The sequence below is a fragment of the Megachile rotundata genome, chromosome 4, assembly GCF_050947335.1.
Source record: "Megachile rotundata isolate GNS110a chromosome 4, iyMegRotu1, whole genome shotgun sequence".
Taxonomy (NCBI): domain Eukaryota; kingdom Metazoa; phylum Arthropoda; class Insecta; order Hymenoptera; family Megachilidae; genus Megachile; species Megachile rotundata.
In genome coordinates, this window is record NC_134986.1 from 21,228,845 (window position 1) to 21,251,263 (window position 22,419).

The 22,419-nt window shown below is 39.4% G+C and overlaps 2 protein-coding genes and 1 long non-coding RNA gene across 11 annotated transcripts in view; 1 reads left to right on the forward strand and 2 right to left on the reverse strand.

Annotated features, from left to right (window-relative positions):
- Window positions 1-18,151, reverse strand: part of LOC100880958 (uncharacterized) — a 49,904-nt gene extending 31,753 nt beyond the window's left edge. Inside the window, exon 1 of one of the 2 annotated variants that reach the window (XM_076530506.1) lies at window positions 18,130-18,151. In XM_076530506.1, coding sequence (XP_076386621.1) covers window positions 18,130-18,132 — 3 coding nt within the window. In that variant the 5' untranslated portion in view covers window positions 18,133-18,151. Of the gene's footprint in view, window positions 1-15,972; window positions 16,164-18,129 lie in introns of those variants that run through there. The other variant, XM_012296956.2, reaches the window with a different exon arrangement.
- FMRFaR (FMRFamide Receptor) lies at window positions 88-21,930 on the forward strand. 8 transcript variants are annotated; one of them, XM_076530508.1, is made up of 6 exons: window positions 88-240; window positions 1,690-3,465; window positions 16,463-17,360; window positions 17,511-17,779; window positions 18,028-18,217; window positions 20,186-21,930. In XM_076530508.1, the coding sequence occupies exons 3-6, from the start codon at window positions 17,064-17,066 to the stop codon at window positions 20,777-20,779; spliced, it is 1,350 nt and encodes a 449-aa protein (XP_076386623.1). In that variant the 5' UTR covers window positions 88-240; window positions 1,690-3,465; window positions 16,463-17,063; the 3' UTR covers window positions 20,780-21,930. The 8 variants fall into 8 exon arrangements, with proteins under 8 accessions (XP_076386623.1, XP_076386628.1, XP_076386624.1 ...); XM_076530509.1 differs by lacking the exon at window positions 88-240 and adding an exon at window positions 261-641; XM_076530510.1 differs by lacking the exon at window positions 88-240 and adding an exon at window positions 668-685.
- Window positions 9,255-15,508, reverse strand: LOC143264250 (uncharacterized). Its single transcript, XR_013037827.1, has 2 exons — window positions 15,421-15,508; window positions 9,255-15,343 (listed from the first exon to the last, which is right to left on the reverse strand). It is a non-coding gene; the product is annotated as an uncharacterized LOC143264250 (long non-coding RNA).
- Window positions 21,931-22,419: the final 489 nt, after the last annotated feature.

Below are 22,419 nucleotides of genomic sequence, written 5' to 3' on the forward strand. Positions count from 1 at the left end.
GGTGAAAATAAAAGAAGAGGGAGAGGAGAAGCGCGCAGGCGGCATCCACTGCCAGGGTCACTCGTCGCTCCTCACCGAATGCTCTTGTACTCGGATGATTCCGCTCGCGAAACACTCAGTGCGCTGCGAGCGCTCCGTGGACGCGCGTCGACTTTACGCTTTTCAAAAGGGAAAAAAACGAAACAGAATCGACGAACTCGTCAAATTGTTCCCACGACGTCTATCGAAACGCTAGATACGGTAATTAAACGAAACTTTGCAATCGATTGTTTAAACTTGCGCGGAATCGGTTTCGCGCACTTGCATCCCCTCTTGGCCTAAAAAAAGAAAAGAAACTAGTCAGGTGTGAAACGCTCGACGTACATTCGGAGCCAAACGATGTCGACGACATATTTTAGAACGGAAATCTAAAAGTGATTCCGCGTGCTCGATGGGAAAAAAGTGTGTACAAAGTATGGATGCGACATCGTGACGGGATAGAAAAATCGTGGCTTAAAAGTTTTTCGAAACTGTCGCGACTCGTGTTCTCGCGAGGAACTTTGAGAAAGTTGAAAAAGTGTAACGTGCCGTTTAGGAATATCGTTGTGCGCGTCTGAGAAATTGAAGATATCAGGGAAAAAGTTCACAGGGGAAAAACTGAGGTGCGATACAAATATGTTTCGCGTAAAAGAAGAGAGCATAGACGGTATTAAAATAAGAAAATATTTTTGAAAGTGATGGATCATCGTTTCCAGAATGTCTATTGCCAGTTCCCTTCGCTGAATCATGCCTTCTTGGAAAAATTCTTGCTTTTCCATATTTGTTTTTACGATCAAAATTTCTTGTTTTACCGAAAAAGAAATTTACTACGGCATCTTTAATTTTCTTCAATTTCGTCGCTTCGCGTTCGCGCACAAAAACATTTCGCGTTCTTTTCGTTAAATTACGATTCTTTCTTTCCGGAGTAATTCTCGTTTCTCCGTCTTCGTTTTTCTGATAAAAATTTTCTATTTCATCGAAAACCGAAGTTACTCTGGCGTCTTTGATTATCTTCGACTCTCTCTCTCTCTCTCTCTCTCGCGTTGCATTCTAATGTAGCAAGATTGCATACCGATTGGATTAACCGCGGATCTACCTAAACGAAAATATTTTCCTTTCATCTATGTCACATCAATTTACACTTATTCGATATCGTTCCTAGGATGTAGAATCTACAGTCAGAGATTGGTCGAAGCATTTAGCGAAACGTGAGCAATAACAAAACAGGGCAAAACGTTTCGAGCACGAGTGTACTCAAAGGACCAAGTAGAATCGAAGAAGCCGTACATTATCGTTGCAACGGTTCCGCGATTTTCATTAACGGTTCGATTCGCGAAGAAGAAAGAGGGGTGGGTAGATAATAAGCAGAAAGTTAATTAATTAGTAGCGAAATGGTTAGTTTTACTATAAACGTATGCTCGGACAAATAAGGAAAAATAGAAGGAGTATATTTTTGAATGACACTAATATTATTAAAATGTAAACGTTCCTTTCACCGCTCAGAGAAATATTTCTAACTGGTTTACCCCGACTACTCGGATACAATTATACTTGCGACATCGCATCGTGTTCTCGTAAAATGTAAAAATTAATATTCTCGAGAAAACGATGCTATCGTCGATAACCTTTGTAACACGTAATTGCAACGACCCGACGGCATTCATGTTCTAGGTTTACGCGTGCGACCAGTTTCACCAAACCTATAAAGACGATCCCGCACACTAAGAAATTGAAAACTCAAAGAAATTTAAACCTCGAACTACGAAAAGGAGTAAAAGGAGACGGAAGATCAGTGCCGCGGATCTCCTTGCTAGACGATTGACACTCGGCAACTCGATTATCTCGATATTCACCCGAAGGAATCGATTCGACGATCTCGGCTGGAAGTGACATAAAAAGATCGCTCCCCACAGACTAATTTGATCCTGGTTGACTCCGTGAAAGTACCATGACACTCGAACAAAAGCGACTCCGTGAACGACCCTCTTGTTCGGTTTAGCCGGTTCTGCCGGTTTTCTCTCCGTAGGAAAACACGAACATAAGGACATCGGGCACCGATCGTTAGCTTCTCCGAGGACAATTGGACCTTACGAAATAAACAGTTTCATTCTTTAATCATCTGTCAACGTAAAGATATTTAAATAACTAAAGAATTTACAAGGATGATCTCCTTAGAGGGAAATCCTAGTGGAATTCCAGTAATCTAGAATTAGAACAAAGAGTGCTCAACCTTAATGGAAAATGAACTACATTGTAAAGATGGAAGATAAGTTTATGAATACTCGGATCGTGGTCCAGTTTCTGCAAATTTAGTAATATAAATGTGTACACTGGAGACCTTGCGAAACCTTTTATTCGCGTAATTCGAAATTAGAACAAAAAATACTTAGCTACCGAAGACACCGAAACGACGGAGAGAGATTCAATGGAAAGGCGTTCGATGGCCATAGTGAATGGAGTAATTTAAATACCGTTAACGAGAATTTTAGGCGCGTTATTTCAATAATTCGTATCGAACCGACAAGGAAAAGCAAAAAGGAAGGTTTCTCATCATCGGCTAGTGCAGAGAAAATACGCGACTGTGATTGAAAATTAAAAATACCAGAAAAGATAAAGGAAGATTCGTTCGGCGTCCGTGATAAATGCTTATAGAGGAAATTCGAGGAAAATCGTTGCGTCAATCCGGCAATCTGCAGTGGTGGAACGAAGAAAAAGGTTTGCGTCAACGATCGTGAACAAAGACGCAGGACACGTAATTTCCATGCAAAATTATTCTAGTAATCTAAAAGGAAACAACTCGCAGAGTCGATCGGTCTTAAGGGCACATAGTTTTCGAGAAATTCGGGCAAATCGATACAGGATTCGAAGCAGTGAGCAACGGAAAGGATCAAACGCGTAAGCTCGTGGGTTAAATTAAATAAGTGAAATACTTGTAAAGAGGATCGTAAGGAAATCGTGTCGCGTTATTTCGGTGATCGAACAATATCGACTAGGAAAAATGTGAATATGGTTTTCGAAAGGTTTGGATTCCGCGCAACGGACAGCGCGAAGAATTAAACGCGAAAGCTCGCTGGTTCGCATCGAATCAAAAGGACTTCTCCATTTCCGGTGTTAACGAAGATTAACGGAGAAACTTTACCGCAAACTCGTGACGTGAAAAGTTAAATTAGAAACAGTTCCATATAAGAGAATAATGTGAAACGGTGATTAAGAACATTGTACAAAGCGAGCAGAAAAAACTGTTGCATTCTATAGAAGTTGTGAATATGCAGTTAGACATATAACAGATTGTACGATTTACGATTGTGATTCCTTTTACGCGTACTTACTCTCGCGAGTTAATAGTGATTATTAGTCACCGCGAGAGTCAAGTAATTATGTCATGGTTTCACGATACGCGAATACACGTTCCTGGAAATGCGGGTTAACGCGTTGCGATTTACGCAGGTGAGTAAAAATAAAGTTTCTTTTTATATAACTCGATTAGAAAGTGGAGAAAAATTGAAACTCTGTTTGGTTAATTAATTAAGGTAATTCCGGTAGGGATGGACCACGCTATTAACGCGTTAATAGCCTGGCGTTAATAACGAAAACCGATGTTCGCAGTATGGTTCATTATAATTATAATTATAGTTATATTGACAGCTTTATACGGAAACCTTTACGCGTTAGCAGTACCTTCTCGCCATATTACCGCACCAAGCATCTACGAAAATCGACGATCGTCATCGAAAATTAGACCAAACGGTATAGAATTCTATAAGTTTTCTATCGATAAAAGTACGTTGGTAATTTATTGCATTTAGTATACAACGCGTTATTTTACTTTAAGGTTAAAATTCGGACAAGCAGAAAATTTTAGGATGGCTCTACAGTTAAATGTACATTCGCGTCATTACCTGCAATTGGCTACATTTGAATTTAGTAGCTTTGTAGCAATTATGATGGAATTAATCTTATGAATTGGTACAGTTTCGATGGTTCCTATACACCTGTTTTGCGAATTACAAATTTCCGTTTGAAACTGCAGAATTAGGTAATAATTAACGCGAATACTACGTAAAACGCAACAGTTCGGCACGAATTTCATTTGGACGGATCAAAGTAAATATCGGTAAATTGATAACGTTGCTAAATTATCGGTAGATTGAAACATAATTATGTTTCGAATACTCGAATGTTTGATGTAGAAATATGCGATCTGAAATAAGAGATTCGTGTTTCCGTTTTTGAGATATCTATAATTTCAGATTGGGACTTTGACTTCCAAATCGGTTAATCGTTAGGTTAATCGTTAGGTTATCGTTTGAACGTTAGCGGAGACTCTCGCGACGTTCAAAGACTGTTTGCTCCGTTTTGTGACGAAGAATTTTGGAAACATTTCGGGACACCCAGTGCGTACGTATTTGGTTGTAACGACGAGAGGGGTCGGCAGAGTCGTTTCAATAATGTGACAGCAGGGAAAATAAAACGTGGTAAAGGCGTTGCCACATCGAGGTGTACATTGTCGCAACGTTACTAAAGTCGCGATTTATGACCGAGATTTCCCAGTTTACTACCTCCGAAAGATTAATGTCGTTTTAAGAAGAGAATACGCGATAATCGATGATCGATTTCCACGACGGTATAAATAGTTTTTAAAACATTTTTCATCGTTCACGAGTGTTGTTCAAACTGATCCGTCCCTATCGGTACGTTCGACGCTTGTTCCAAACTTTTTTTCATATTTTCTATACCGAACGGAGTAAGATGAAAAGTGATGGTATTCCGCTTGAAAAATGTTGAAAATAAACAACCCTTGTTTCAGACATTTATCACATTTTTTATAATCAATGAAACGCGGTGAAAAATATATTTCACTCTGGTGAAAATGAAATATCTTGGACGTTATAAAATAACAGTGGAACCGAATGTTCGTAAAATCGAGTACCGGTCGTGTTAGCGAGTGCAACTCGTGTCGAAGAAATGAAAAAGAAAGAATTTCATTCTTTATCGAAGAAACTTACCCTTTATCTTCCCTCCGAAAATTCCAAGCGTCTTCGTTCGGTAATATTTACATTTGTTTCACGACGTCACGATGCAGGAAAAAGGAAGCAAACGAGAGAAAGCTTCCAGCTGGAAAAATGGCTAACGGCTTGCTACTATGTCGAGAACTCTCCAAAAGACTGATGTTCCCTATCACGAACAAGAGCTTTGACAAAGAAACAAATTACATCCGTGTTCGGAGAAGTAAAATATAACGCCTCTTGAACGGAATATTTTCAGCCGGTTTAATTCGACGTGACGCGAAATCGAAACTGTTTTTCACCAAGATGAATTAATTATTCATCGAACGTCTAGCACTTATCTCTCTTTTCCAATCAACCTGCAATGTACACGATGTATTTGAGGAAGAACGATCAGATTGCGACGTCTAGAATTTCTTTATAGAATTTCCTAGAACCCTCCTGGAATCTTCATAAGCTCTCGCTAGACTTTTCCTGAATCGTCACCAGATTTTCTCGAAACCGAAAGCAATCGACGAAAAAGTCCAGCTTTGCCATTAGCCAAGGAAACCTACGTTGCACTCGAATACGTTCAAATATTCGGTGCAAGTTAAGCACGAGTCAGTGCAGAAAAATTCATTAAAACCTAACGAGGACACTCGGAACGGTTTCAAATCCCGCGATTCGATGGAGAAACAATGTAAAGGTAGATCAGTGTTTCGTTGTGATTTCAATGAACCCAGGAACCATCTTAAAGTCTCGGATGCAATTAAGGTTTGACGATGGCGAGGGGTACCCTTTACGTTCAACGAGCCAGAAAATCGCTCCACTTCGAATAGCATCCATTTGTAACCAACGACAGAGAATTAAGACGATCTATTTCGAATAATCAACTTCGAGGCATGCTTTATCTTTAGGTTCATTTGTGCAACGCTGGCGGAAATCAGGAGCTGCAGTTTACGAAAGAAAAATTTACCCGAGATACGATAGGTGATTCGTGCAAATTTATCCAAGGCGCGGAATTAAGCTTGATTAATGTTAGTCAAAAAACGAATAGTATCTTTATCTACGTGGACTATCTGGATCAATTAACTACGGAGGGACTGGTTATCTATCGAGATTAAATTTTATAGCGTTTCATGGAAAATTTGAAGAAAATATTGGCCAACCTGTACGTTGATCTCACGCTTTGATTTTCTCGCGTTCGCCGCTAACGTCCGCTCTTATCTCGCTCGTGTTCGAAGCGCTTCGTTATGCTATGCATACCGAATACAAAGTCTTGTCAGAGTTGAATCGACGATGGCCGCCCGGATCTATCATTGTTTGATCACCGTACATTAAGGGACACCGAATATCACCGAGTTAATTATTCTTGTTCAATGGCTGACGACCATTTATAAGTGCTGCATATACATGGAGGTATTAAAAGCCGATTTTCCTGTCGGAAGACGTTTTGTCTTCCAATTCTATTCTCGGGAAACATCGCTACTTTTACTACTGCACGGTTAATTCCTTCGAGAATAATGCTTTTACTATTTGAATCAACACAACGTCGAGTTACTCGCCGTTCCGAAATTTTATATCTCTATAAACAATCAGTCCCAGGACACCCGATAGCCGAATGTCGTTTGGACCAGCTACCATGGAACACGTGAACTATTTATCGCCACATGTTTCCTCCGCTACCGAAGACAACATAAATCCCTCCCATATATCTATCCAAGTTGGACAGGATTCGGTTTAGTCTAGCTTCTATTTCGTTTAAAAATGCATTACCGTTAACGGACACGAACGAAACCTGTTAAATTGCAAATGGTACACGTAACGGCCACCTATCGATACACCGACGACAGAACACGCTTTTCCACAAATTCTTCAAATACTTCTGCGCGCGTAAATGAGAGGGGTCAACAACTGTAATAATATTTTATTGGCTACATAAAATGACGGGCAAAAAGTTTAAATCGACTACCAACGTGTTAATCGAGGCACTCTGAAAGTCAAACGATCAATTGTTAAATTACATTTCAATTTATCTTTCCATGGAGAATTTCTACTTTTCCTGTATAAACATGTCTTTATCTGTATACGTATATTCGTTACGCTAACGTTTCGCGATTGAAGCGATACCAATACGATTTAATACTCGACGACGTGTAATTATGTCGATATCCAACGTAACCGTGTCCTCGATCATTCGAGTGCATTGCATACAAGTAGTTTGTTCATTAATTACTCGCGAATAAAAAACACATCGCTAACGATTCTCGGTGGAGTAGCGGTGGTTATTCGAGAGCCAACCAACGATCATATTTGCATAAACGATGCATTTGCGTGGTATACACCTGCAATTTCTACACTCGAAAAATACTTTTGCAATAAAGTTCCAACTTTATAGTCGTTTTCATCGGTTTTGGCTGCTTCCGAATCCCGCATGCACCAGTTACAAATATTTACTCCATACTTTGTACCGAGAAATTTTCTTTATTCCGTTTACTTCGAAGGCAAAACCGAACCTTTATAACCTGGAGGCACGTCCCTTCCTGATCGAATGTCGATATAAATTCTCATAAACGCGAACCTTTATCTTTGTGTCCGTTACGACCAGGAAGGGAAGATTCCTTCTTCATTTACGAAAACGGGCAATGGTCTAGCAATTTTGTCGGTCGGAAACGTTCTATCTATTGTTCGAGATACGAAAATGTATCGTTTCCTTATTCTTAATGAAAGAGCAAATTTATAAACGTACAAGCGGTATTACGCTAAAAAATTTCGTGACACTTGCAAAATGAGAATAATAATTATGTACGAGTTCCAGTTCGTTTATCTCGGACGATGTTAACTCTCGAGAAAATTGTCGAAGGATTTCAACGAGAGGTTTAGCATCAAACGACTAATGATGCGGCTTTTTTAAGCTTGGCTCTCGTCTGGTTCATTTTTTCTCGCAAAGTCGGGGCATCAATTACAAGAGGAACGGTTTAACTTGTCGGGTATACAGACGAGGATTTGGCCGTAGTTAAAACGGTCTCGTGGCTCTCGCGTTATCCTGATTGTTCCTTCAGGACCTGACACATAAAGTCAGGTTCTCGAGGAAGATTATTCCGTGACAAAAAATCATTTGGTAGGACGGCCTGGATCAAGCGTGCTTATTTACGTGGTTAATCCTCGCCGCTATCGTCTGTCCGTGGATTTTCTTCGGGGCATTCTCTCGTTTTCTTCGTCCGTGATTAGACGGATCAAAAGTAAAGTTTATTATTACAAGAGGCATCGAAGAACGTGCGTATCTCCTTACCCTTTCCTCTCCTTCTTTTTCTCTTCCATCCATCCTAATTCCCCGAAAACCAACTACTTCTATTACGTATAATGATAAAACAATGGATGGAAGACAATAAAGCTTTCTTCTTTCTGTCTTCTCTTACTGGTAAAAACACGATGAAAATAAAGTATGGTTCTATTGTGTCCAAGTTTTTATTTGTTCGCAACTTTGCTTGTTTCTTCGTAACAAAGGTAGAATAGCTTCAGCTTCGTGGAATACAATTCTTTAATTGCGCTAATTCAATAACGGTATCGTATAATGGCATCTATTTCGCGATAGAAATAATAATTAATTTTGCAACATTTCGCAATTATATACTCGCAACGTTGGTCCGATAATTCAGCGAATTCTCGATGACTCGCAAACCTGTCCATCATCCTTGCATTCTCTCTCACTTGGAGGTTAAACTATGCATTCATCTGGGGAAATTGCCGGTCATGTTCGTTCGTAAGACATTATTCAGTTCCAGACATTCGATCCTTTCTTTTCATGCATACTTAAATCCGTCGAAATTTTCTACGAAAGCTTGTTCTCTCCTACCCTCTGCTTTATCCTCTAAAAACTTTTTCTCTCACAATAGATCCGTCCAAGAAATTAATTTGATCGCGCAAACTTTTTACATATCGCAAAAGTGGGACATGAAAAATTGTTGAACGCTAGTAGAACCAGGCTAGTCGTTCAAAATAATAAACCGAGACGTTAAGTGTACTAAATTTAAAAATTTTATAATGTTTCTTTAGATATCATATTTCCAGCGTCAGTAGAAAAGCATTTCGCTTGAAGATATAATAATCGTCTAATTTTATTCGACGTCCCGTTGTACGCGTTCTGAAAGCGATCGAATCGCGTCGAAAAATATTTGCGGTTAGTTTCACGAGTACTACTCTCTATAGTTGCTTACGGCTCGTGTATCGAGTTGATCGTGAAATTTTATAAACGGGCCGGAGATCGAATGTACACACGAGCCACTGTCCAAATTTCACAATCGCCAAGGCCGTTGACGACTACTCCCCGGCATCGTGCTTTCGCGACTCTTGCTCCGCGTGGACAATATTTCGCGTTAAAATTAGACAACGAGTCCCTATAGAGTTGACTCACCGTTCAAACGACGAAGAAAGTCAAAGTACCAATCTTACACGTATTTTTAGAGGGCTGGCACTAACAAAAGCAACAGCTGACCGGCACGACGATAGGCTTTCCGAACGTTAAACGTTGTCTCCCGTTTCTTCGTGTACCTCGTCAATTCGTGGCAGCGGAATGTTTGTCTTATTTATAACGAAAACAAACAAAGTATCACCGCGAGATCATTTTATGAGGTGTTCAACGTGAAATTCAGACTTCCCCGATACGTTGATCGTAAATCGTACAGCAAATTCCTTCAGGTAATAGCAAGCTGTTAATCTTTTTTAAATTCAACATTTCTGACTATAACGCTTCATTTTGCACCTTCGTTCACTCCATCACCCGCGGTCGCGCGTCACGAAATTTGTCTAGTATGCGTTCGCGTGTCATAAGAAATTTATAAAAAGCACATTTCGCACGTCACAAAAAAATGTGTACTAGATCCAAGAACGCGCGTTCATCGACCGAAAATATTTTTAGAAGACCAAGTGCTCCCGTGCGCATCCGTGCGTCACAAAAATTGTCTACTAAGCCTACAAACGCGCAGTCGTACGTCACGATAAGAAAATTTATAGAAGATATAGTATTTCCATGTTTTCGCGCGTCACAAAAGAGTCGTGAAAAGTAGTCGCGCTTATTCGTACGTCACGGAGTTTCACGAGAACTCAACGGCATGTTGCGACTCGTTTCTTCTTAAAAAGTTTCTGAGCTTGACAAATAACAGAAGAGACGTTTTCAGCTGATTTGAAATTCAATCGATCGCGAGTGTTTCCGTGGAATATCGTGAAAGAAGCAATAAACAGATGGAAATGATTTATTTTCCTTGTTGTCGGCAAGAAGAGAACGTAACATGGAGTATTCAGCAGACGCGCTGTCTGATCTTCAACGACTGTTACCACTTATCGCATTCTCATCTGGCGGCTGGGTTACTCCACTTTCCGAGGGGCAACGAAGCCTAACGACGCGACGCGACATTACAGTTGGCTCTCCCTCTCTCTTTCTCTCTTTCTAACTTGTGATTCCTTACATGAATCTTCACTGTATTTTTGACGATGACGTAACCACGAAACCGTCGTTCGAGCCATCTGTTCGTAGTGGGCTAACAACCGTGAAAAAAATGAATTGATTTCGATCGATGTCATGTATTCTATTGCAAGTCGTGGAAAAGATCATCGGAAAAACAACGAGCCAAATAGTTGCAGCGTCGTGCGTCGTCGAAGCCTTAAGAGACATTATTCGTTTATCTTATTATTTCGTTGAAAGAAACATTGAAAGTTATAGATGCACTTTAAGCCTCAACGATGATCCAACCTCTTAACGCGTTAAATGGTGCAGTGAAAACTGGCGTACGCGGTATGACACGCTATGATTGTAATTACTCGTAATGCAATCGTTTGAAATTGCGATGTCGCGTCAACCGTGACCCAGACCTACGAACCGTATTAAATGCGGTTTCGAATAAAGTTAGAAAGCGATATTGTACAAAATAGAGTTGAATTTATAAAATGCACGCACGGTAAACTTTTATTGTATCGTTACTCTCCATTATTGCGGTTTCACGCTTTACGTTCGATAACTACGTAACATTCTGTATAGAAAATGAAACGCGAATAACGTCCTGCGAACGAAGCTTTTGTAAATGCGGACAAGAAAAGAAATATTGAAAAGAGTAACGTAAGGTTCATGGTATTCGAAAGCTCTCCGTAGGTTCGTAAAGGAGAGAAAACACAGCAGATGTTGTTCACACTTGAAGGTTATTACTTATAAGTGACACTAATATCGTCTCATTTCCTGGCTGTTCCACTTTGCAAGAGCAACGAGACTACTAGCCTCGACACGGAGCTACCGATTTATCAAAGTCGATTCAATGGGCTGCTTTTGTTTCGCGTGTCGCGTTAAACTATTATTGTCGAAATGCAAATCGAAAATATATCATTCGAAAAGAGATATTGTATCCAAATTTTACAAAATCATCGGACTATGTTTTCTAGTACATTTATTATTTCAGTTAATCCAAAATGCATATAAATCTGAGAACGTTTTTAAAACCTGAACGTTACATCGTACGATACCATGTGAAATATTTCAAATACTTTTTAATTCATTTCACTTATCAATATTCGATCTGATCGATACTCGCGAAACGATTCCAGTTAGTTTAATTGTCAATCGTTCTTATTGCGGCTGTATTTCATTGCGGTATAATTGTTTTAAAAGCCAATAATCTCTTTGAGCTTCTATCCCAATCAACTAAATGATAAAACTCATCAAGCAACAAGGTCGCGTAACCGTAATTCATTTAGAGACCTGTCACACGGATCCAATTTATCGAAGATTGTTTCGTGGCAGTACAGAGGATACAGAGTCGCGAATGAAATTTATAGACTGCAACGGAATTCTAATTACGAACAATTCGCTTTACTCTTTGCCATCGCGCGATACGAATCATTTGTACGAACATTTCATGCGAAACTACAGAACATCCAATATTGGATCAATTGCGAGCACAAAAATTACCTTTATTTTTCGTTCGTTGCTTAATTTATTAAGTTTGCATTAATTTCTCGCTGCAAATGCCGACAAAATTTTTCCGTTCGTGCGGTACTTTTTATAAACGGTTCGAGGTTTTGTACCGACAAATACGAAACGAAACTACGAATTCATACTTAATGTAACCTAGGTCATCGTGATTAAAAGAGAAGCGAATCTCATCTAGTCAACCGCGTAAAAAGAAATCGGACGGAACCAAGCTTTCGCGATTGAATCCATTATTTTTTCACGCGCAGCAGGCAATCAAGACCGAATCACCTTTAGTAACGAAAGAATGGAGAAAGCAAAGTGCATGCAGTCGTTAACGACCCCACAATTTTTTCCCCGACTAAACCTTGAACAACTGACCGATCAGCTGATCGTGTGCCGGAAGTCAAGCGATCGATTCTAAATCTGCGCCTCGATAACAAAGCAGCAGATAACAGAATAGCGATACGTTTTTCGAATTCTTTTAACAGAATGCCCCTACAATTTTACAGGCACGTTCGCTTTTCTATGACCTCTTAACGATGAATTATTCTCTCAAGAGACTCGCTAAAAAAAGGGGAGAAAAATTTACTTCTAAAGGAGCATCAGGGGATAAAATTTGCAATTGTGGAAACGATCATAAATATTATTTCACGATAATTGAATAAAATTCTGAGTACGCTATGAAATGTCAGATGCCAGGATGTAACAAAATTAATCGCGCGGTATATTCTTAAGTACGAAGAAACGTATAATTTTTCGTGGAGACTTACCGATGTTAGCGAACGGTCGTAAGAATGACCTAGCGAACAATAATTTAAAGCAGCCGATGTCTTAACGACTTTATTAGCCTCCTTCCCGTAATTATAACTCATTCATTAATCACGATAGTGGGCCCGGTCCGTCGCGTCGTCCCGGTTCAAACTATCGATCTCGTTGTTGCATCGAGGTTATCGTGCCTACGCTTCAACTTACTACACGCAACAATTATATATTTTTTCTTAAAAATTCTATATGTTCCTGGACATTTGAATTTTTATAATTCTATCTTCGCTTTAACACTTTCCAATTGAAAATCAAACAACCAATGTAACGCAGAGGATTCGTTTCGCGTTTCAATATGTTAATACATATCGATTCATTAATATACATACGTACATTCGCATATCGATTTGATTTTACTCTATGAGACACCGAGCTGACCAGTCGTTATCATTAAATCGCTAATTCAAGCAACATTGTACGTAGTCGTTAATCTCCATCATCGTTACCGTGGCCTGTTTAATGCACCATGTTCACGACCTCCGCGTATTAAACTACGAGTACGCGATTCGAATTTAACTAGATATTCCGCGAAAAATTTCTGCAACTCTGGCAACTCTTTACACGATAACGACGATGATCTTCGTGGCTATTCTTTGGCCACTTCGAAGGTGAGACTACGTCCAACGAATATTTATAGAAGACGACTTGTACGTAATACCGGCAAATCTTGTTCCCGCGTTAACGCGCAATGCGTACCAACAACACCGTGTACTCGTTTAACCCCCTTAACCTGTTTCGCTAATAACGCTACGGAGCTTACGATTCGAACCTTAAACGTCTAAATTACAACGAGTGCAGTTATAATCCGCACGATGAAAGATCGTTCAAACACAAAATACAAGTAACGGTTTAATTTCGTTTATTTGCCTCGTCGTTGCAACACGAAGTAGCTAAATTTGATTCGTACGATTAGGAGCTCGTGTAGCAAAAGAGTTGAACTGCTCGATTACGAACGATGCGTCGTTAATAATCAAAGTACAAATACTTTCTGGCTTTAAATGTTTTTTGATAAGCACAATCGAAAAAGTTTTAATATTCGTCTGGCGAAAATACGCGTTGGCGCAACAATACCCTTAACATTAAGATACCTCGAAAGGTGACATTGGAAAGAAATTTTAAAAGAAATTAACCACGACGAAGATATTCGAGATAGTCGCGGCAAAGAGGGACACTCTGTACGTGCCGATTTCAAGAGCCAATCCCGCAACCGTTTGCAGGCCGTGAAAAGCTCGCTACTAATTCAGTTTCATCGAGTCGGCAACAGTTTAGCGTGAGTAGGCGCAGTTAAACGGAAAATAAACGAGCTACGATTATCGTCCGAATCAACTTTTCGCTAATTCGTAACGGAACGTAGACTATAGAGCAAAGGACAAATCGAGAAGGTAACTCGCGTGAAAACAATCTAACATTGCCGTACATAAATTAATGCGAAAAGATATGCTCTTTTTTAGTCAACGTTGCCCTTTTAACCGCGTAACATCTTCGCGAAATATGTATAATAGTTGGATATAAACGTTCAACTTGAAACCATCGTTCAGAAGCGAAGCGTAATTCCTTTCGCGAGCCATGGAAACTTTTTGTCCGCTAGAATATTCCTACAATCTCGCGGTTAAAAGCACATTTTTCAAGAGATCCTCTTAAAAAAGGCCACTTTCAACGTCTTTAAGGAAGAAACGTATTAACTCGAGTAAAGTGCTCCTCTGAAAATCCCTGTAGCGAGTAATCCTTATTGAACTATAACTCGGTTATTGTATCGTGTACAAATTTTCATTTTCAACTTCCAAAATTACGAGGTTCCAAAGTGCTAAAGTAGCAAAATTACAGAAGCGTGAAATTTCGAAATACAAAGTTTCAAAGTCTCGAAAGGCTAAAACGAAAAACTTTCAAAGTCTGTGGTTCTACTTCGAAAAGTCGTAACTTTTCGCGTCAGCTTTTTCTCGATGTTACGAATCATGCATGACACGGTTGTAACGTTACCGAACAGAGTCTCATAGGTATCGAGAAGAGATAACGAAACGATCGAACAACAAAGCGTTCGGATAGTGGATAAGCGAAGCATTCGGTAATAACCGATAAGGAAAGATCCGATAAAAGAGCTTCTACCTCCGATAAATTCGTTCCAGTGGATGCAAATTAACGCGAGCATCTGAATCATACGCGCGAACGTTTAAACGATTCGCTTAACTTTGAGATAATTTATCCGCAGGACAGGAAACAGGAAGTTCGCTGGAACGAAACTTAACGGCGATACGCGGCTGTTTCTCGAAAAGTTTAATTGAGAACGTAAACGCTGCCGATGAAACTTTCGTTCACGCGTACCAGTTGCAAGAAAAATGCGACAAAGTTAAATTTCCTAGGTGATTTGAAAAGCTTCTCGTTTTCCGAACTTTTCTCGTTTTGCTTTTGTTCTTAGTTTTTTCTCCCTCCGTGACCAAATATGAAACGTATTATTTTCTTCTTCCTTTTGTCTTGCACGATCCGCGCGAAAAATACGCTTCGCGGTTTAATTTTGCTTTCCGACTTTTCCTTCCGAGCGGAAGAAACACAGTTCGCCTTCGCTCTATAATAGGATACGAAACGATTCGATCAAATGTTTTTACATTATCCAACAGACATAGTGATCAAAGTTGTACGTACTCCGAAGATTCGTCTTTACCCCTGCCGATAGCGCAAGGAGTTTCTACGTCGCTCACTTCGAAGCACTCTTCGAACGTTGACAAACAAATCGAACGTCCTGATCGTTCAATTTTTTTCACGCGTAAGTTGCCTAAACTGAATCTCGATCGACGTTATTCGAATTTAAATGGCGTTTGACAGGTTCTCTCGAAAACAAAGGCACATCGATGCTTCGGATCACACGCATACGCACGCACACACTGGAATTACACGTTAGTCACGTAGAAAACCGATGACGTGGAAATTAGGGAAAGGGCAAATTAACGACAGGTTGAAACATGCCAATCAACGCGCGAAACGACGCGAACGGCAACCGAAGCAAATTGTCCGATCGAATTAACATCTTTTCAATTCGCCAGCACGTTTCCAGTAATTAATTTCGCGTCCACGTTACTCTCGTCAAAACGAACATATAAATCCTGGCGCGATACGATTATCGGAAACTTCTTCAACACGTTACACACAATTTTAAGCGTTTCTTTTGTACGGAAAGTTTGAAGATGTCTGACTTACCAGAATTCTGGAAGCGAAGTAGCTTCGTAATCCGATTGACAGGCACGGTGCAATCTCTCCTATTTTCTACTCGTAAAACGCTTGATTCTGCTGTCGGTTGTCCCTCGTTCCGCGTTTTGTCTCCCGAAAAACCGAAAGTCTTATCGACTGCACCGTACGAAATTCACTAAGTCAGTAACCCATAGATGCTCCGAATCGTTCGCGAACAACTTCTCTTTCTCTCTCTCTCCCTCTTATTTCTCTTCGAATAGAACTCAACGTTAAGGTTAACGCCCATAGGTTCAATATCGTTTCGATACGTTGTTTACACCGCGGTTCGGTCAACAGATCTGCCGATCATTGAACTGCCAATGTATCGATTTGACGGTATATTTCAAATATGCACGATACTAACGCTTATTAACATTTGATATTAATACTTGAAAAGTAGTAATACACACGAAATACTGAAGAACTATCGGTGTCAATTATAAATCGTTTCTGATTTCAGATTTCCAGAACGAGAAGCGAAAAGGGACTACGTATTAGCAATTATTACGACATCACGATACGTTGCAGATGTACGAAGAAAAAGATTTCATCGAGATTAGGCAAATCGAAGTCGGCTGCGGTGGCGTTTAAGAAAAGAGGTAAAACAGGGGAAACGAGATAGCACTTTGGGACGTCGATAAGATCTCGGTACGTCATGGTACCAAAATTGTTCCTGCTCGGCTCTCACAAAGTTAAAAGGTAGTGAGAGTCGAATCGAAATACAACGAGGGGGGATCGAATAGTTTTTCTTCGAAGAATCCTAGAAGATTCTGTAAACGGTTTATCATGAAGAATTGGGTCATACGTCATTTTAAATCGTCGAAGGCGATTTAAAGAAACACAAAGCCGGATCTCGAACAAACTTTCTCTCTGGAAAGACAGTGCGCAACGATCGAACGAGAAACCAATTGAACTTTGTTAAGATTAAAAGCTACAAACTTGTCAGAAGCTAAGAATCCTAAAAATGGTAACGTGAGATCTAAAGAGAACGAGACAGAAGAAGGAGCCGATGAAGGCGAGAAAAAATCGTTGAAAAGACGAAACGAAGGTAGTCCGAAATAATGGAAACAAGTTTCGAAACATTAAACGCGACCAGTTACTACGATGCTGGTGTATTACTGGATAATTCGTCGATTAACGAAAATTTTGAGAAACCGCTCGAATGCAAAGTGGAAATCAATTCGACCGGCCTGTTCGATTTCATTATTAACGGGGTGCTAATGAACTTGGTCAGTATTTTTGGGATATTTGGCAACGCGATCTCGATGATCATACTTTCGAGGCCGCAAATGAAATCGTCGATTAATTACCTCCTAATTGGTCTAGCCAGATGCGATACAGTGTTGATCGTCAATTCGGTAAGTTCGATTATTTATCGCGTTCGTTAACCGAGCAAACTTACGATGATTAACCATGTAAAATCATTCTCTCTCTAATTGAATAAAAGTTCGTTATTTTATCATCGCGCCGTTTCAACGTCAAGAGTAAACCACTTGTGGCATTTCCAGGTATTGATTTACGGGTTGCCATCGATTTATTCGTACACCGGTTACTTATTCAACTATAAATTCATCATTTACCCGAAAATAATTCGATTCTTGTATCCGCTATCGTGTATGGCGCAAATAGCAACCGTGTACCTAACTTTAACCGTCACGCTGGAGAGGTATATCGCAGTCTGTCATCCTTTGAAAGCGAGGTCTTTTTGTACCTACGGAAGAGCTCAACTGGCTGTAGTGGTTATCGTGATATTCTCCTTTATTTATAATTTACCCAAGTGAGTAATCTCTTACGCGAAAGACGAGACGAAAGTTTTGATAATCCACCGTGATACGTACTCTTTTACTATGCTCTAAAAAAAGGAAAAAGGCGATATTAAAAATTGCCGTTGTATACGTTTCAACGATAAAGTTTACGATTTACAGTATCGAGGATTAAGCAGAGTCTATAAAGATTCTCGAAACTTTCGGACCGTGCCATGTTTCGGAAGATCTATAAAGTATCGTTGTCCTGCGCTTTTCGTAGATTTTGGGAGGTAGATTTCTACACGGAGAAACACTGGAAATACAACGTTACGATATACTGCCTACATCCGGCGGACTTAAGAAACAACAGTTTATACGTTACCATTTACGTCCACTGGATGTACTTCTTCATTTGCTACCTGTTTCCGTTCCTGGCTTTGGTGATCTTCAACGCAGCCATCTATCGAAGGGTGAGCGAAATAACCTCGTAAACTTTGTACCAGTCAGAAAAAACGTTGAGTCAAATCAGGAACAAAAGGTGTTGAAAGAGTTCGTACCGTTTATGAGCATGTAAGTCTCTTCTCGGTAGGGTTGAAGCAAGTTTTTATAACGATCAAATCACATAACGAAATTTCTGCGAACCATTTCGCCAACTCACCTAGACGGGATACCAATTTCCTAAATGGCGTTTTGCCAAATAAATCTTCGCGCAATCTCCCGTAGTCCACCTAAGAAATTTCCCTCGCATCGTCGCGAAAAACGATCCCTCCGGGAATAAACTCCATCTTCCAGCGAATCGCGCGACTATTTCTCCACTATTTTTTTCCTTTTCTTCCCATTTTGCTTCCGTTTTCTTCCCTTTTTCTCTCGTTTACCTCTTTGTTTACTAGTAATTATTTAGACAATGCTGTAAATAGTTGATCCTGTAGAGTATACTCGAGAAACGCTTGAAAATCGAAAAAATACATTGGTGTACAATATCCGCAAAAATTCTTGTACCCTTATCAATTGTCGAGAGAAAACGCCTAGATGGGACGAGTATTTCTTGCGGATCGTCAACCGCGTTCGTGTCGTTCAGCTCGAAAAAGCCAACGGTAGTATTAAGACTGAAGGACAACGTTTCACACTCGGGACAAAAAACATTTCCCGACGTTTCAAGCATATTTTCTGTTTCGTACTCTTACCGTGAATTCGGTCGTTTCTCTTGTTCTTTTTCCTTTTCTACGTATGGTTAACAACGAATCAAAATAGCGTAAAAAAATTAACCCATAATTTTCTGTAGGAAAATGAAAAAGATTGCCCACGGTTGGAAGATTTATACGTCGACTGCCACGGTAGAAACGAACATCTGCGATAGCCGCGATTATTCAGGATTCCATAGGCCCATTTTTCAATTTAAGCTCCCCATTTTGCAATTTCGAATTGCAAGCTTTTCATTTTCCAATTTAAAGTTACGGAAGAATTTGAAAAATTTGCTAGAAAAAATAATTTGCAGAATACGCGAACTAAAATTATGTTTGAGACGCATTCTTGAAACTCGTACGATCGTTTCGAAGAAAAAGCAGCAAGAGGACGTGCAAATGAACACACACGTAGCTCGAGGTAAAGATATACCAGGTCTGGAACCGCTTGAATAAGCTCGTGCTTTTCGCGTGTTTATTAGTTCCATTGAAATAATACGAGGATCACGTAACGAAGTGAAAAAGCAAAAGAGAATAATGATCTTGTCGTGGAATATTTTTATTTTCCACTTTACCGTTGGAACTGGAAAACCGCTAATTATTTCTGTGTACAACTTCTGCCCATCCCCGTCCCTGTTCTTTTCTTCTTCGCTCTTTTTACACCTGTTTAAAGTTCCCTGGGATAAGGGTAGTCATTAATCTTTCAGCCCCATCGTAATTCGTTCTGACAGTATAAGAGATTGAATTAATTAAACTATTTCTTACTTTATTGAAAATTTGTTTTATTATTAGAATGTTCATAATTTCTTGATACCAACAAATTGAACGCGAAAACTCGATAAATCGTTAATCGACGATTCCGGTGCTCTTAAGGTAACTCTCTGTTCTATTGTAACTCGACACTGATTCAATCGATAGTGATATATACCTTCCTACCGTTAATAGTCGATTATCGACGTCGTATATACGAGTATATCGCTCACAGTGAAACGGTTAAAACGATTCGATTAGGAACATAATCCACAGACTGAACGCATTGAAGATTAGTTTTCAAACAGAATTCAGATTTCTAGAATTCGTGATTACGATACTGTGGGCTCTCGTTACACGGATACCGACAATCTCTATAGGGAAACATCACTGTATCGTTAATAATTATCGTTAAAAATAAAGCAGTCTGAATTTTTACCCTTTTCCAAGAGAATTCGTGAACTCGTATCGGTGCAAAAGTTAACCATCGACCTCGTTTCGTTCCAGGTAAGAAAAGCGAACAGAGACCTACAACAGCTTTCGAGGCATCAAAGACGCGAGATCGGCCTGGCGACGATGTTGTTGTGCGTAGTAATCGTTTTTCTTATATGCAACATCCTTCCGCTCGCTTCGAACATCCACGAGACTTCGTTCCTGACCGATCCGCCTCTCTGGTTGGTGGAGACCGGTAATCTTCTCGTCACGATCAACAGCAGCATCAATTTCATCATCTACGTGATCTTCGGCAGGAAATTCAAGAGGATATTCTTGAAATTGTTCTGCAGCTCGAATCTGTTCGGTCCAGGAAGGGACAGTCCAGAATTCCAAACGTACGACGAGTCGATCGTCACCAACATGACCAACATAGAACCTAGGAACTCGATCAGAAATTATCACCTGAACAGGTCGAGTACGTTCAGAAACAACAACGTGCCGAACGGTAGCACGCGACAAAGTTTGAAAATTAGCGGAAGACCCGCCAGTCCGGGTCCCTGTGTCTATTATCCTGCGAGGAGTCCTGTGAGAAGCCCTAGTCAGATGTCTAGGACGTCCAGCAGCCAAAACGGATGGAGCAAAAAGGACATGGACTCCGTGCTGTAGTAGATCCCGCATTATCCGATTCCGATAAGTCCACCGACCATTTTTCCTGCAACAATGAACTCTGCATTCGACTCGGCAAGGAAGGTGAAACGAAAGAGAGGATTCGAAAGTTCTCGAGAGTGTTACTAGTCAATCGATCGTAGTCGACTGACTTTTAGAGAGAACAAGAAATACATTTCGTCTTGCCCTTGTTACAAGAACCCGAGAATGGTCATAAATTATAGAGATGATTCCTCGCATCATATTTGACGAACATTTCCAGAAAATCTGATGTTACAATTAATTAAGACCAACGTGTATCTATGTATTCCACGTGTAGTAAGAACGTTATAACATTGTTTTACGGAACAAGTTCGGAAAGAGAAGGTTTCGCCTTAGGACCTAAATTGAAAATGCGATGCATTTTATCTCGGACTGCTTTCTATTGTACATATTGTATAGGGAGTTACAATGGAATCTTCGTTATATATTTCAACATTTTTTTAAGTATTTTATTGAAATGAACATTTATCCCTTGCTTTTCATAATTAAATAAATATGTATTAAATAACGAATTTGAAGAGTAACATCTTTTTCCTATTCGCATAAAGAAGATTCTATTGTATTTCAACGTCCAACTAAATGTACGTTCCTTAAAAAGTGTAAGGTCATCTCCTTCTCCAAAGTCCAACGCGTACTAATAATGTAGAAAATCAATAATTCTCGAAAAAACTATGATATTAGATACATTATTTATGATAAAGAGTTTAACCCTCGTGCATGAAATTTATGGACAAAATCAACTAATAACTTTAACGACCGCGTTTTGGAAGACATTGATACATATTTTATGGAAATATGGATATAAAACTTTCTTAGTCGCATTCGACGATATATACATATTATTAATTATTGTAGATATGTTAATGGTACGAAGAATATTTAAAAACAATTGGCATGATAATCGTTCACATTCCTTTTCAAGTACATAATTGTTATTTGATAAATGCACAAGGGTTAAATCGAATTAGATCGTTCGAAGATGATCACCTTACATGAATGTGGAACCGTAATGTAGGTAGACAATACGATATTCGTGTAAAAAAAAATGCGTCCTTGTTATCATAGTGCAGAAATATTTTAGCAAAATATAAATATCAGCTAAAAAATTACATACATCTATTATTTTGATATGTGGTATGCCTCTGACTTCGATTTCATTTCATTTCGAATAGTAATGAGGAGGAAAAACGACCAAAACAAAAAAAGAAAACTTGTCATGCTACTCCTACGCTTTTAATCATTTTTTGGTTATCAATCCAACAAAACCTAGAATGCAGTATTATCGATAATCGATCGAGTGTAAATAATATTGGAAATCAATTTCCGATTGTTTTCATATTTAAAAAAGTTACGTCTACGTTTCTTAGACTGTAAAATGATGAGTGTTTACAACGTTTACATAATCATAAGTCGCTTATGACAATTGTAAATTATAACATACAGTTTACGATAAATGGTAGTAGGATCTCGATTACTTGAACTCTTAATAACACAAAGGATAAATAATAATTTCTTCGTATTCCAAAATGACTCGTAGTTTTTTTCAATTTTTATTGTATCTCGCTTACTTATTCGAAGTGTTAGAATTTTTTCAATTT